The sequence below is a fragment of the Hydra vulgaris genome, chromosome 13 (genome assembly GCF_038396675.1).
Source record: "Hydra vulgaris chromosome 13, alternate assembly HydraT2T_AEP".
Lineage (NCBI taxonomy): Eukaryota > Metazoa > Cnidaria > Hydrozoa > Anthoathecata > Hydridae > Hydra > Hydra vulgaris.
Window position 1 is genome coordinate 4,702,501 of NC_088932.1, and position 17,505 is coordinate 4,720,005.

A 17,505-nucleotide genomic window follows, 5' to 3' on the forward strand; every position below is an offset into this window, starting at 1 on the left:
CTTGAAAAGTTGAAGATTGCATGAGTCAAGAAAACATGAAGATGGGAGAGATTTCCATAGAAGAGTTTAATCTAGATATGACTTTAGCTACCGAAGCTGGAGTGATTTGAATGTATAACAATGGGTTAACCTGTTTAATTGGAAAGGAAGGAAGAGAATGGCCATAAGGTTTGAGAGTCAAATTAGAAAAAAAGTTCTTTGCAAACAGTTCTGCGTTATCCTTGGGAGAGGTAATAAGTTCAGTCCCATGAATGAGAGGTGGAATGTTAGATCTACCCTTTTTTAACAACGCTGTTTAAGATTTCCCAAAAGTCTATATAGCCTAACTTATGAGATCAGATGCGAGTTTTAGTGAACTGAGAATAATGGAGCTTAGGACCTTTAATAATGGAGTAATAATGGAGGACCCTTAATAATGGAGTAATAATGGAGGAACATTAATAATGGAGAGAAATAATGGAGCTGATAGCACCTTCTTACATCAATTTCTTGCAATAATAAATAGCTGTTTGTTCTCAAGAGAGTTGTTTTTTTGAAAAAGATGAAAAAAATGATTACGATTAGGTATAGCAGCTGCACAAGAGGGTGAAAACCATGGGGTAGAATGAGGCTTGACTTGGAACTGATAAGAAGTAATAAAAGCATCCATTCCTGTCTGAATTCAGAAGGTAGTGTATAAGGTGCATTTTTCAGTTAAGAAGGAAAAGACATCAGCCCAAGGACCGTCACGAAGAAAATCATGAAAAGAATCCCAGTCAGCTTTAGAGTAGTAGTCAGTAGTGTGATGGTAGGGTGAGTCCAAAAAAGAAGTACGAGATCCAAGATTTAAAGAGATCATTCCATGGTCAGAACCATCTAAATGAGAAAAAGGAGAAGCTAAACACAAGCTAGGATCAGAGACAAGATGTAAATCAAGGAGTGCCAGGGTTAGGATTACTCTGAAGGTAAACGATTAGGACTGTCAGGAAAACGAGTCGCAAAATTAACATATCTGAGTAAAACATTGAGGAATGCAGAAGTTATAGGTTTTAGTGCCAGCAAGGTCAGTGGCGTTAGAGCCAAGCCATTCAGTGTGATGAGCATTAAAGTCACCAATAACAACAATATTGGCAGAGGGGTAAAGAGAGAGGGCATGGTCAATTTGATCAGAAATTATATCTAAAAGAGTTCAGTCTTAGGAAGAAGGAGGACAATGATGAACACTGAGAAAGGTGATAGAGTAAAGAGGTGCAAACTAGAAGCACATAAAAGAATGGTCAAAGGATTCGAACCTGATTTCATGACAAATAGGTGAATATATACCCCTAAGCCAAGCATGTGGCTATTGGAGTCTTTGCGAATCAAAGGATAGTATCCATCAACACTGAAATCAGAAGAAGGGATAGCAGAGCTTAAATTAGTCTCACTAAGAGCAAGCAAGTCTGGTGAATTTTGCAAGAAGTAAGGTTCAACTAATGGAAGGTTGCTTTGCAGACCACAAATATTTTCAAAACAGATTTAAACAGAACATTTGAACATTTAAATAGAACACATACATACATAAAGTAAATTACAAATGAGTAAATACCGCACCAGAGGTTAACACAGAACACAAGCATACAGATAGCAACTTATGGGTGAGTCAACACTGCACCAGAGGTTTAGACAGAACACAAACATACAAATAAAGTAGATTACAGTTGAGCTGGAACAGTAATAAGGCACCTCCAACTATATAAAGGACGCAAAAAAAAAAAATATTTATATTAGGGCTATGAATAATTTTTATATGCAGATATTCACCGATAAATTTTGCGCATATATTCACATAAGTATGCGCATACCTTTTTTTCAATTTCAAATCATTAAAAACCGTTAAATTGTTTTAAATAGACAGACAGACCAAAAAACAAATTTTAATTCTAGTTTTCATGAAATTTTTAATTAATGGATTTTAATTCTAGTTTTCATGAAATTTTTAATTAATGGAACAAAACAAACATTTGGAACAAAAAAATCATCAATTTTAATAGTTTTTAAAAGAATTAAAACAATTTTTAATTCCACTATTAATTAAAGCACTTTTATAATTCATAACTTTAAGTTGTTAATTATAAAGGTGCTTTAATTTAAAAAACTGAAAAATTTGTAGTTTAAGAACTGCTACTTCCTCTTAAATGTAGTCATTTTTGTTGTTTGTATCTATCAAAACACTATTGGTATATATGAAAACTGTCCAGTCTTTGAAGTTGTAAAATTTATTAATGAAATGATTTGTTTGTCAACTACAGCAGAGAGAACTTGTTCGGTTTTTTGATTTATTCACTCACGATTGAGAAATCTCTTGACAAACGAACGCTTAAAAAAATTAGTTTTCATATATATCAATAGTGTTTTGATGGGTTCAAACGACAAAAATTGCTACATTTTAGAAGAGTAGCAGTTCTCAGCAAGTTTGAGTTTTTAAATTGTTAAGTTTTGTAATATAAAAATTCGTTTAAAAATCATGAAAATAATTTGAAATGTTTACAAAAAAAGTTAATTACAGAAAATCAAATGAAAAATTTCTTTTAATTTAAAGTCACCTGTATTTGATTTAAAAAACATTTTTTTCTATATTTGACAATATTTAATTAATTTCATATACCATTTATCTGTTAAATTTGTATGCGCATCATATGCATATTATGCGCATAACTTTTGAATGGTATGCGCATATATTCACCGATATGCGTATAAGTTCCAAACTTATGCATATATATATATATATTACTGGTTATCCTTTTCTGGATATTTCTGGAATTCCGGATATTTTTTTCAACCTTTAGTTTTTCTGGATATCCAAAACATTTTCTATACATACAAGTTTAGGTATAATTTTTGTGATTCATTTGTTTTTTAAGCTTTTTCACTCATCACTCATAAAAAAATAAAAAAAAGTTGGAAGAAAAAAAAAGTTAGAAACTACTCAGCTAAAAGCAAAGTTAAAAGGAAAATAAGAGAAAATATTTCCCAAAATTTTTCCGGATATTTTCCCCAAACAATTTTCCGGATTTTTTAAATATGACCTGGATGATCTATGATATATATATATATATATATATATATATATATATATATATATATATATATATATATATATATATATATATATATATATATATATATATATATATATATATAGGCATGTTTTTATTACTAAAGGCATGACCAATTTTAAATAGTACTGATGACAGGAAGCAAATTCCTTCCAGCCTTCGCTTAGAAAGTTAATCCCACAAGGCAGCAGGACATGGAACAGGTTGCACTGGGTTACATGTTATCAGAAGTAGGGTGATCATGAAGACCATACACCTGACCTGACATAAAGACCATACACCTATAAACTTCTATAAATTTTACATTAAATTTACACCTGGCCTGACATCTTGCATCTTCTATAATTTAAGTTGGATGAGAATTTATATCTAAACTAAATTCATGGTCCACAAATTGCTTCACTTATTTAATTAGTGAGCTATTCTTATCCAATAAAATAAACTTTTTGTCTTGATTGACAAAACATGAAAAGAATAATCTTTTATTTCCTGAATGAAGTGTTTTGAAGTTCATATTTTGAAACAATATTTTGAAAAATTTAAACTAACTTTAATAAATTTATTGGCAATAATTTGTCTGAACTATGTATTTGTGCTATCATTTGCAGTTGATGGTTTGTGATCAGATTCAAAACTTTTATTTTTAAACTCACAAATCAAAAATCAAATTGAGATCTGTTTAAGGCACACACAAGTTAATTTAGAAACAAAAATACCTTTATAAGTTTATTATATTTATTTCTGCTTGACAAAAAATAAAAATAAAAAAATAAAGAAAAAGAATAATTGCTTAAAAAAACTTTAAAAAGATTATAATTTATAAATAGGTTTCATCAAATTGAATTTTGGCATATAAAAGATAAAACCATATAAATTGTGGATGAACAAAAAAGTGTTTTAAAAATACCTAAAGTAAAAATAACTTAAAAACATCTAGAAGAACCTGTGTCTTGTGATTTTAAAACCAGTATAACTAGTAAACAACTTGGAAATTGAGTACTATTTTACACAATAAAAGTTATTTATACAATCATTATATTATTATCATAGCATTTTTTTTTTAATCATCTTCGCTTGCAACAAGGCTGCAAGCAACGACTATTAGAGTTGGAAGTTACTGGAAGAGAAAAGATGAAGTTTATAGAGCAAGATAACGATTGACAAACAACTTAAAAAATTGCATATTATAGGAATCAGGAAAGTAATATGAAGGAAGCAAATCCCAAAGAACTGGTGTTTGAGGAAAAAAACTAGACGAATAAGAGTTTTTAGAGCATTTAGAAATAGTTGCATAAAAAGAATGAAACTTAAACACGAGAATAAATTTTAGTAGATGGCACAAGAGACATTAGTTCCTTAGAGCAGTGCCCATTATAGTATTTGTAGAAAAGAGAAAGAGAAGCAAAATTGCAACGATGTGATAATGGTTGGAGATGCATAGTTGGAGATGCATTGTAAACATGGTTGGACCTGCAAGAGCAGGTCCAACTATGTTTACAATGCATTTTTACACCTTGTCTAAAAGAGAAAGGGCATCATTGGAGGATCCCCCTCCTCCTCCTCCCCCACCCCCCTCCTTCCCCAGGTATCACTACAGTATTCCATACAGAGACTGATTTGGGATTTAAAGAGATAAGGAATAGAATGTGGAGTAAAAAAGTATCAAGCACGATAAAGAGATGCAGCCTTAGCAGATTCTAGTTTTGCAATGGATTTGATATATAGTTTCCAAGAAAGATTGGAAGTAAGAGTTAATCCTATAAGATAAAGGGTAGAATACTTGTCGAGTACATCACCATTCATTAATATAGGAAGGTCTAAATTATTGTGGTAACGATTGGCTGAGAAAAATTGAATTTTAACTGAGTTAAAGTATTAATATATTATTATATTTATTAATCTATTATATTTCCATAATTAATATACAGAATAAATATATAGCCAAAAATATTGTTTATAAACAGAAATTGTAACTAATTTTTTATACCTGATAATGTCAATTGCTATTTTGATCGTGACTCACACACACGCACACACACACACACACACACACATATTAGGGTAGGTCGATTTTAGTTTCACATATTGCATAGTATTGCAATAGTTGGAGACAGTTAAAATATGATTACTCTCAAAATTTGAGAAATTTTAGATGAAGAATCGCTTGCAGATTTAATTTTTAAGATTTGTACGATTATGCAAAAAAACACCTTAAAAAGTGTTATGCGCGAAAATTGATGTTTTCAATATGTTCATATTTAAATATTTTTTATTATTATTTGCATTGCTGAATGATTTAAATTTATAATAATTTGTAACAATTTAGCTACATTTATAACAACTTGTTAACTATTTGAAAGTTTAAGTAGTGAAACTTTTATTCTTATATTTACATAAGAGTATCAAAATAAACATTATTTTCACAATTTAAAAGATTTTGAACAGGGACATATATTTTTAGGAAAACATTTTCAATTAAAAAATATCATCATAAGAATGGGAATAATGTCCTTGTGAAATATATGGTTTACGCATCTTCCTGCTTAGTAGCTTAGTTAAAATGCAACTGTGTCGATTCTTGAATCCCTAAACATATTGGGATGCTTCTGACACAAGTTTTACTGCTCACTCAACACTCTGGGAGTGAGATGGAAAGTCAGGAATTTCAGGTTTAACATTATTGTCAGTCTCATACCAATGATTAGCATTCAAATTAGTTTTTGGAATTTATCATTTATCAGAAACTTTACCAAAGCCTATTCCTTTACAATATTTAAATAAAAGTCTTTGATCGCAACTAAGGTCTATTAGTATTTCTTCTGGAATATATCCATCTACAATTGGGTTTTCAATATGTTCAAACAAAACTTGATTTCTGTCCTGAATATTTTCAGCACATCTTTTGTCAAGTAGACCACTAAAGCTTCTGGCCCAGTTGTGTCACCATCAAGTTTTATAAAAAGAGCTCATAGCGGAAGTTCATTTTAATGTAAGGCGCATCCAATTATATGTAGTTTTCTTTTAAAACACTTTTCTAGTTTTACTACTAAGCCATTTATTGGTCCGGTATTAGGAGCAGTAGAAGAACAGCTTGCACACTTTCCAAACTTCTTCTTCTTCTTGTTCTTGTAAAACACTGAACGTTTTGGTAGCAAGAACTAAGTCTGTAGCACCAGAAACAGGAATAGTCTGATTAGTCAAATAATTTCCACTCAATTTTCCATCTTCATAAGTAAATGTGAGGTGATGTTCAGGTTCAATGCATTTCTTTAGTACTTCTTCTTGAGATGAGTTTATAATTTTACTTGTTTTAATTATCTGATCGAGCTTGCTATCAACCCCAAGAAAAATTAACTGTGTTTTTTTTTGTTCTGAGTCCATATCTTCTTTACCAATTTTTACTTTTGACTTGGCCCTATCTAGTTTGCATTTGTTAATCAAAATATCTTTTATATCAATGTTATTTTTTAGAAGATTTTTAATGTCATATAGTAAAGCATTTGCAAAGGCTGCACCTATGTTGGGCAAACACTTGTTTCTGACTAGTTTCATTGCAAATATTGTAAGTTTAACCAAGTTGTATTTTCCAATAGGATTATTTATTGGTTTCCATTCACCTTCATCCTAAAAAAAGTAAATAATAAAATACTTTCTGTCTATTACAAATATTTCATGTATTTATAAAATATCTACCTCCATATTGGATAAACCACTTGTTTCTTCAATTAAGTTACGTGTGGTATGAGGGATTCACCTTCATCAACTAGCTTATGAGATATTTTTTGTCGTTCTTTATCAAGTCTTTGAATCCTTTTGACAGATAATCTATCAACGGAAGAAAGTTAATATGCACCTTTTGGACCGATTTTTTCCTCTGATCACAAAGATAAGCTTTGTCTTCAAGAAGTACTTTATTACTTTGAGAGCAAAGGCATAAAATATGTTCTTCGATGCGATTTTCTTTATTACATGAAATTATTCTGTCTCTACAGGGAAACACATCTAATGAACAGGAACACGCATAATATCGAAGTGTTTATCCAAGTTTGCATTAAAATTTCTATTGGCACTTGGTTTTTCTGCGCTTGCGAATAATATCCTTAACAAGTACGAGAAGATCTTTAACTTTCCTATTAATAGATTTGTCAGTTATGAGGTAAACTTGGGTTTACTGCAGCCCGTATTGATTTTATATTATTGCTAATTTGCTGAGTCACTAATATAATATTTGCATTTGGATTTATATGAATAAGATAGTAATAGTACTGAATAACCTGTCTAAAAGTGCTTGGGTCTGTCATTGATAATTCACAAGGGCCACCACAATATTTTTTTTCACTTTTCATCTGTGTAATTGCAGCCTTAACTTTTGGCATTTTCGTAGACTAATAATATACGTAAATGTCTTAATGTATAACACTTAGAGACATAGGCAACGGCATGACTTTTTAGTGGGGGCCAAAGCACAAAAATACCCTAAAATATCAAAACCTTCTATTAAAAACCTGTTTTGTAAAAAAAAAAAAAATCTCTTTTGAAAAAATCTGGGGTCCGTGGTCCCCTCAGGGTTTGAGTAAAACCATTAATTTCTTTGACTGAATTAAGTAAAACCATTAGTTCCTTCGAAAAGTTTTTTATTTTAATCTACTTCAGAAGTTGCGAAACAAAACTTATGTAATATTAAACAGGTAAAAACATTACTCTAAATATAATAATCATAAGTATTTATCTTTGATATTAAATGATTTCTTTAAATTGCAATTTTTGAACTAGCTTTTAAATACAAACAAAAAAGATTTAAATTTAAATGCGTGCAAATGATTTAGCGAAAATTTATTAGCTTTTTAAAACAATTGCACTTTTTAAAAAATCGTTTATTGATTACTTTATAAATTCAAAACGAGATATTTTAAAACGAGATTACTAGACTTAAAATAAAATATTTCAATGTTTGAAATTAACAGTCTAACAAAACTAGCCCGAAATTAAGACTTGAAATGTAAATCTGCAAGCCATTTTTAAACCAGGAAACTTAAATTTGGCAAAGCCTCATTTCTAACCTAGACACAGTAACTGCAACATTACGAGGGTCTCAGTTTCTGCACTTCATTTTAAAGATATCTTCAGCAATTTCAATAGGATTGAAGTAGGGTAAATTACCAGGCCAGATGCTAATGACCTCTATCCCATATACATGTAACCAACTTCTTACAAGCATGGCTCGGTGACAGGGTGCTACATCATACAGAAATTTTTGAGTATTTGTACCATTCATAAATACTTTAACCTTGTTTGAAGTATGTAATTGCTGGCAAGGTGGGCATCTAACTCTTGTTAAATAATAACTAAATTGTTAATTATAATTCATCGCTAAATATTACATCCTCCTAATCTTCCACTGAACAGTCCTGACAAAATACCATACAGTCTTTTATATTTTTTTGAGAAAGGCAAGTTTTTTTGCTTGAACATAGCACTTTCAATAAATTTGTTTGCACAAACGTCTTCTAATTTTTATGACACTTGGTGACCAGTGGAGAATACTTCAGTTGAAATTTCAGAAGCACTAGCAAATGGATATGCTTCGGCATAGCGATGAATGCGGTTATCTGCCCTTTGAATTGTTGAATAGTCACCTTTGGTTGTTCCCATTACTACTGGTATCTTGGTATGTAGCTTATAGACCAAACAGAAACTTTTTATAGCAGCACAAATACCACTAAGTCACCAATATCACCCAAAAAAAATCAATAGTAAATAATAAGAGCAGTTCATAGGTTTAATTTTTCTACATATTGTAGGTAATTTTTCAATTGTTTAGGCAACACAAAGATCGCAAAAAGTTATGTTTGTGTGTATATAGTAGATAATTTTTACTAATTGTTTATGCAACACAAAGATTGCGTTTGTGTGTATAATTTTTGTCACCTATTAGATCATTGTTGTCACCTGTACTATATGCTGTCATCGTTATCATTTGTTCCATTGTTGTCACCTGTAGTATATGATGTCATTATTATCATTTGTTCCATTAAATTGTGTTACTATTTTATCAGTTGTTAAAATCTGTTTAAATATGTTTTTCAGTCATTCAACTTTTTTTATATTTTTTTTCTTTAATTCTTTTATGAAAGTTTATCAAAAATTTAAATTTATTTAGAAAAATCCTTTACAAAAATCTACTCTTGATGTTTTATTTAGGAAGTTCCTTCGCAAAGATCTACTGTTGATGAATTAATTAACAATCATTTGTTTCAAGTTAATGTTGAAACGGTTTCAAATGAAATCAATTATATACTTTCTAAAAAGAGTTCGCAAAGTATCAATTTTGGAATCCAAGATGATCTTGCAAACAACATTGTTCAACTACAGTAAAAAATTTTTCTTTTGTATTTTATATTTTTTTATTGCTTATTACAGTAAGTTTTTTTTTTAAATACATTTGAAAGGTGTTTTTTATTAATATTGTATATAGTAATATTTTTGTATTTTGATTTTTATCACAATTATTTCACACTTCTCTACATATAATCTGTTTACAATCAATGTTTAGTATATAGAAATAATAACATAAAATAATAACTTAAAAATATTAAATAAATAATAAGATAAAAATAAGAACATATATAAATAGAAAGTAATTAGTATATAACATAAAAATAACAGCTGAAATATATAGTATTTACTAAATAACATAAATAACTGCAATTTTTTTTTTCTGTCTCTTTATGTGCGTCGCTTATGTAACTGATGTGAACTGCATTGTTAACATCTGATCTACATCTTGTACATCATTATTTCTAAAAACTACATTATTGTAGTTTTTATTTTAATCAGACCAAGTGTTATAAAGGAGGCATCTATAAAGTACGTACACAGTAAAATCATTGATTTAGCAATTTATGTTATGCATTCGATGCATACACATCTTTGAAAGTAGGGCCGCGAGTAAGTTTTAAGTGGGGAAGAGTTTCCATACGTGGTTTTGCCGAAAAAGTTTTTAACATATTAAAACTAATCTAAATTGCTCCACAATGTTAAAATCAGTTAATTTATAATTTTGTGTTTTTCTCCTTTTAAAAAAAGTCGTTTGCCGTTTGCAAATGCATTGTAGTTTTATGAACATTTGTACAGTCACAGTAGTTTTGATACACCGAACTATGTTAAAAGTTCATAAACTGTGTACATTATGGTTATAAGATATATTTTCTTCAAACTAAACTTCTCCGTTTTGTTTTCTGCCATAAATGCGTGAAAATCTGTAAAGCAGATGTAAGCGATGGTTTGTTGTTACCTAGTTTTCTTTTTCCGTTTAAAATAAAAGCAAAATTTTGTAATGAGAAACTTTTATTTTAGAGGGCGCCAGTTGACTAGCTTACGGAACGCAGGGGAAGGGGGGGCAACCCGCACTCCCTCCTTTTTCCCTTCCCCTCCCCCATCCCCTCCCTCCGCCACACTTATGCTGAATGGAAATTTACAAAGTGGGTTTAAGATTTAAAAAAGCTGTGTTAAGTGTCATACAACCTTTAGTTTGTAGTTAGTTATATATATTTTTGATTTAGTTTAAACCAGATTTTGGATAATCTTCCGAAAAATTTCAATTAACGAGAGCAGTCATGTTACGGCAATTGTTTCAATTTTTTATAGAAGAGTGCAATACAAATCTCAATTTAAGATAATCTAATGGGGAAATAAGTTCTGGTGTTAATGCAAAATTAAAAAATTTTGAAATTAAAAATGAAAATAAAGTACGAGGACAAGCAACGCTTGTACTTCTTCACAATAAATTGACTTTTTTTAAACAAAAATAAAAGTAAAATTTATAAAAATCATGACTTGTCACAATTTTTTTACTGATAGAAACATTTTTTATAACTTTTTTTATTTACTGTTGTGGTGCATTTTTATGTTTTATAAGTTTAAAAATGAATAAAAATATGAATCTACAATATTATTAGTATATTATATTGAAACGATATGAATCTACAATATTATTAGTATATTATATTGAAACGATAATTTATTTTTATGCAGATTATAAATATGTTAATTGTTATTTACGTTAAATAATTTTATTTACTCATCAATTACGAATTTTACAATTCCATTTTAAAATGTTTTATACAGACAAACTTTTTAACCAATTTTTAATTTTTTTTTATTTAAGCAGGTGCAAAGGTACTTTCATCTTTGCTTAATATTTGAGATTGAAAGAATTTTTTCTTCTCATAATGCTTCTTAATCTATTTTTTAATCTTTTTCGAATGATTTTGAATGCATTTCAATATATATTTTTTTACTGATTTTCAATTGTCATTCTCACATTTTTAATACTTAGATTTTTGGTTATTAAATGTGTTTTATTTATAGCGCTTGTACCTTGTGTTTAAATTTTAGTTTAATAATACTATGTAAAGCGTGTGTAGCGGTCACTCATCCAAGTGTAACTATTTTTTTATTTTTTGTGTATAAGCAACAAGTTATTACAAAATAACCGGTATTTTTTTTCAATTATCAATAATGCACATTTAAGCATCTTTTTTCGTAATTATTTCCTTTTTAATTTAGTAACCTTTAGTTTGATTTATTATTTAGATTAGCAATAAGAATGATTATTTATACTAAAATTTAAAAATTCTAAAATTTATAAAATCTTGTGATAAAAAAACGCATTAAAAGCGGTCTCGCCCTAATCACGTTGTCAAACGGCTAACTTTTGAATTTTGCAACTTTTAGTTTTCTACTCGTAAGTTAACATTCAACTAATGAATCACAAAAAAAAAAGCATAGAAAAAAATATTCTTGATCTATGATTAACCATTGTCGGAAAAGGTTTTAGATTTTCAAACCGTTCCTCATCTTTTTTCGTTCCACCTTTTATCTAATCTTGGGGGTTTTTTAACCTGTTAATTTTAGCAACGTCATATATAAAGGGTTTTAAAAAAACGTTTAGACAATAAGAAAAGACTTAGATGATTAACACAACGATGAGAGAACAGTATAGGAAAAGGAGGGAAGGAGGGCTTTACCCTGTTTATTTTAGCAGGTCTCCTAGCAACGTCAAATATGAGATTTTTAAAAAAAGTTATAGTTACAAGTAAAGGCTTTGATGATAAACAAAATGGTAAAAAGGGAATAGCATACGAAAAGGGAGGGAGGGGGCGTTTTATCCTGTTTTCGTATGCTAGTATACTTGTATATTCAATTTATAAAATTTTATTCGGAGTTTTCCCTGTTATTCAACTTTTCGTTTTCTGAAAAAGATTGCAAAAGCTGTATATGTCCAATTAACTTTAACTTTGTTCAAATGATCATTTTAATGAGCTTTATGTCCTAAAATTTTGAGATCAAATATGTCCAAACACATTTGACTCCAAAATATTTTTCTTTTAAATGTCAAAAATTTGGCCTAAATTTAGGCGTATAGAAAAAGCTTCAATGTCTCTAAATTAATAAATATTAAAACTCTGTGTTTACCTCAGGACATTTACCTACTTAAAAGTGATGCAAATGTAAAGTATTTGGGCTTGACATATTTTACTTTTTGAGATTTCTTGTCCAGGAGCTTTTCAATTTTTGGGCCTAAAGCCACTTAAATTTGTCTAAAAAAGTAGAAAAAAATTAACTTTTTATTTTTCTTTTAATGTTACTTATGTTTAAAATGAAAAAATCAATTAGAATGTGAAATTTTTTTTAGCAGTCTACCATCTTGAACAGATTAGGAAGCTTAAAAATTGCATAGCCAGGAAGCATTCGCCTAAATCAATTTTTAAATTTATAAAGCACAGCTTTTGTGGTCAAACATGACATAAAATATTTTATATGTGCAATTATTTCAAATAGATTATTTTTTTTTTTTGCAGTAAATACAATACGACTTTCCACATACCTACACATTGTGATTTTGTTAGATGGAGCTATGAAGACTTACTTTATATATAAAGAACTTTTTCAAGACTAACTAAATTCTACCTACATTTGATTCGAATATAACATTATCGGACGACTAGATGGTAATTAGTTAAATAGGTTAGGGGTTGTCCATAAATTTTGTCACGGAATTTTTGAACACTTTCGACCCCCTTTCCTCCCTTTCTCTCGTTATAATATCGTAACTCTTTAGTAGCACGTCCCTTGCGATACATCACAAAACCACTAATACTCCCCTCACCCTCTAGAGGGTGTCATCATTCATGGACTACCCTTACTCGCTATAGCTACTAATAATTGTCAGAAATATAATAAGCGCGGCGCCACGGGAAAAATCCCCAAAGTCCTGACCATTAAGGCAGCCATGAGTATTCGTTGTCAAAATAACTTATATTTATTTTCAACGATACATTATATAAACTAGATGTCTAACTTTGATCCGAAAAGTGAAGCCGCTTTTTGTCCTTTTTTTGAAATAGCGGACTAAATTTGTAAACAAATATTTTTAACTTTCCTTTTCTTAAATGAAGTAAATACATTTTAAATTTACGTACTATTTATATAAAAGTGTTAAGCGGAAATTATAATACTTGCAAAATAATAATTTATGATTCCTTAACTTAATTTCGATTAAAAGGGATTAAAGTTTTGAATTGATAAGTAAAACCTTTAACTCTTACTTCCGATCTTTCTTCGAAACCATATATCGAATCAGTTGCAAAGTTAGCATCTGCTAAGGTTGCATCTCTTTATCAGGCTCGACAATTTCTTACTTCGGATTCTATCCACTATCTCTATAAATCTCATATCTCATAATCCACTATCTCTATAAATCTCATATCCGGCCTTGTATGGAATACTGTTGCCATATCTGGGGCGGATCTTTGAATGATGCCCTTTTCCTTTTAGACAAGGTGCGAAAACGCATTGTTAACATAGTTGGACCTCCAACCATTATCACATCTTGTTAATGTTCCTTCTCTTTCTCTTTTCTACAAATACTATAATGGGCACAGCTCTAAAGAGCTAGCGTCTCTTGTGTCATCTACTAAAATTCATTCTCGTGTTACTCGTCATTCAATTAAGTCTCATCTTTTTTCTGTGACTGTTCCAAAGTGCTCCAAAAACTCTTATTCGTCTTGTTTTTTTCCTCGAACATCAGTTCTTTGGAATTCGCTTCCTTCATCTTAGCTTTCCTGATTCATATAATTTACAATTCTTTAAGTCATCCGTTAATCGTTATCTTGCTCTACAATCTTCATCTTTTCTCTTCCAGTAACTTACAACTTTAATTAGTGGTTGCTTGCAGCCTTGTTGGAAGCGAAAATGTTTTAAAAAAAAAAACGCTTTTGAAGCATTTTCATGAATTAAAATAGTTTTTAACAAACATAAAAAAACTTTTATAAGTATTTTATAATTATTAAAACTTGTTTTTTGAATTATCTTCAAATAACGGCTTCATTTTTTGTCCAATAAAATCCCGCAAGTTAGACATCCAGTTAAATAATATATCACTGTTTATTTTAGTCAAAAAAACTACCGTAAAATGGGGTGAATAGAAACAGTGGGGTGAATAAAAACAAAACTTTATTTTTATATATATAGTAATTTATTTCCTACATAACTATGGTCAAATAGTGGCAACTATTTTTTTTTTAAGTTGGTACACTTTTGGCTAAAAGGGAAATAATGGTTTGTTTGGGTGGCAGCACTGGTTCCTATTTGTTTGCCTTCTTGAATGTTGCACGTGATTCATGCTGTTTTTTCATCTACTTTGAACTTTTCAGGTAAGTCAGAATGTGTACTGTTCATAGAAGTAAATAGTTGTTCAAAACATAGATTAACTATCCATATAAAAGATTAAGGCTTACTTTAAGCTTTAACTTTAACAATATTATTTCAGAAATTATTCATATTGATTACGTTAGATTTTTAGAATTCGTGGGGTGAATAGAAACACATAATTTTTTAGTGTTTCTATTCACCCCACAAAAAAAATTTAATACTAAATCACACTTATACAATATAAAATACATATTATGTGTTATATACTTATATACTTAACTGACACAGCTGTTTTATTTCAGAACCCTGTAAAATGCCAAGGAAGTACAAACACGTGGTTGGAGGTGGCTACAAAAAGCACGATCCAAAAACAATCGAAAAAGCAATTTCTGACATACAGAATGGATTAAGCCTTCGAAAGTCTGCTGAAAAACATGGTTTGCATTATAGTGTTCTTTATCGACACTTGAAAAGAGGTCCAAATTTGAAGAAACATGGTGGTCAGACAGCATTATCTCTTGAAGAAGAACAGCTGTTTGTTGATAGGCTTAAGATATGTGGCGAATGGGGTTATCCCATTGACACTACAACTCTACGACTCCTTGTAAAAGACTTTTTAGACCGGAGAGGGAAAGAAGTTAAGAGGTTTAAAGATAACCTCCCCGGCCGTGACTTTGAGGAATCATTTATAAAACGTCATAAGGAACAACTGGCCGTGAGAATGTGTCAGAATATTAAATGCTCGAGGGCTGGTGTAACACCAGAAACAATTAACAACTATTTTGATGAACTGACAAATGAATTAAAGGATGTGTCTTTATCTAATATTGTAAACTACGATGAGACGAATCTAAGTGATGACCCTGGTAAGCGAAAGGTCATTATACGTAGAGGGACAAAATATCCAGAAAGAGTCATAAACTCATCAAAGTCATCTACGTCTGTGATGTGTGTAGCCGCTGCTGATGGCACTATTTTACCACCTTACGTTGTGTATAAGACTATGCACTTGTACCAAAGCTGGACAGAAGGTGGGCCAAAAAACGCCAGGTACAATCGAACAAAGTCTGGCTGGTTCGATTCCTTTTGCTTTGAAGATTGGGTACTGACAGTTGCTCTTCCGTACCTGAAAAACAAAACGGGTCAAAAAATTCTGATTGGGGACAATTTGTCTTCCCACTTATCAATGGAATCTGTGAAGTTGTGTAAAGACAATGATATCAGTTTTATTTTTCTCCCAGCTAACTCCACCCATCTCACACAACCTCTAGACGTAACCTTTTTTCGCCCATTGAAATCAACATGGCGGCAGATTCTCGAAGTGTGGAAAAAGGGCCCAGGAAGAGCAGAAGCAACTGTTCCTAAGGACAAATTTCCCGCGTTATTGAAAAAGTTGTGTGATTCATTGAAGGAAGAAAATATGATCAGCGGTTTTAAGAAGTGCGGTATAGCGCCTCTAAACAGGAACAAAGTGCTGTCTATGCTTCCAAAAATCATTGATGATGAGGAAAATCAGAATCCAGAAAACATTCAAAAGAACACTGAAGCTGTTGACAGGAGTTTCCAAGAGCTCCTTAAGAGTCTGCGTCATGATCAGACTCCTAAGATAAGGCAAAAAAGGACCAAAGTAAATGTGAAACCTGGCAAAAGTATCGGTGTTGAGGACTTCGTCGTGGACGATGAGATTCCCCAAACTTCACGTTCTACTGGCCAAAACCCAGGTACCTCAGGTACTAAACAGGTTCAGCCAAAGAAAAGCCGAAAGCGTGTGGAGATGTTTATGTACTCAAATAAATCATTATGTTGAGAAATAAATTTATTTGTATTCATTTATTGACCAAAAATCCATATTTGTCTGTTTCAATTCACCCTAAATTTGTTTCAATAGATAAACACATGAAATTGAAGTACTGTTTCTATTCACCCCCATCTGCGGGGCGAATAGAAACACCATGTTTTTATTTGTTTTCATTAAAATGAAATATGATAAAAAAATGGAAATACCATAAAAAAATAGGTCTAACAGAGACCTGTATTTGGGGAAAAAATGGTGTACCTAAAACAACTACAAACATGCAAAATTTTAAACCAAAGTTGAAAATTGTTTCTATTCACCCCGTTTTACGGTATTTAAACTTTTTTCGACTCCAAATTGAATCTTTTAAAATTGAAGACTTTGAAAGTTTTCGAAATTTTTCTATTGCGCTACTTGTTTAATGTGTATTTTGTTGAATTCATTTTTTTGTTTAGATTATTAAATAAATTTTGAATTAAACTCAGTACAAAAATAAAAAAAGATAAAATAAAAATAAATTTATTTTCAATTATCTTAGTTAGCCACCGCTCATATTCAACTTTTCTTATTCGACCAAGTGGTTATATATAGTTTAAACGTAATTTAATATACTTTGATGTATTTTTGCTTGCGCAATTAATTCTTTGCAAATTCTGATTGTTTCTTCATTAAAGTCTTCATTAATGCTGATTTTTTTTCAATTAAGCTTTGTTTATTAGCACGAAACGTTTACTTTTGCACACAACCCTCGGCTTTTTTCAAATTTTGTTACCCGACGAGCTCTTACTATAATTCATTCATTTGAAGGTTAATTCATTAATAACAGTTTTCAGTTATCTTTTTTTTTAACTTCATCATATGTTTCCTTAGGCCCCTCTTCAATATCTACAATTCCCAAGTTATAGTTAAGTCGACAGT

General features: G+C 30.4%; 2 protein-coding genes across 3 annotated transcripts in view; both read left to right on the forward strand.

Annotated features, from left to right (window-relative positions):
* LOC101238636 (uncharacterized) overlaps positions 1-11,034 on the forward strand; it is a 105,207-nt gene extending 94,173 nt beyond the window's left edge. Inside the window, exons 12-13 of one of the 2 annotated variants that reach the window (XM_065815076.1) lie at positions 9,279-9,448; positions 10,640-11,034. In XM_065815076.1, coding sequence (XP_065671148.1) covers positions 9,279-9,448; positions 10,640-10,682 — 213 coding nt within the window. In that variant the 3' untranslated portion in view covers positions 10,683-11,034. The remainder of the gene's footprint in view (positions 1-9,278; positions 9,449-10,639) is intronic. The other variant, XM_065815077.1, reaches the window with a different exon arrangement.
* Positions 11,035-15,105: 4,071 nt separating this feature from the next.
* Positions 15,106-16,599, forward strand: LOC136089551 (uncharacterized). The gene has a single exon (XM_065815603.1). It carries the CDS (start codon positions 15,106-15,108, stop codon positions 16,597-16,599), a length of 1,494 nt encoding a protein of 497 aa, XP_065671675.1.
* The last annotated feature ends 906 nt before the right edge of the window (positions 16,600-17,505 follow it).

What these genes read in the sequence shown, in the direction of transcription:
- LOC136089551 (XM_065815603.1), top strand. Translation starts at nt 15,106, where the DNA reads ATGCCAAGGAAGTACAAACACGTGGTTGGAGGTGGCTACAAAAAGCAC.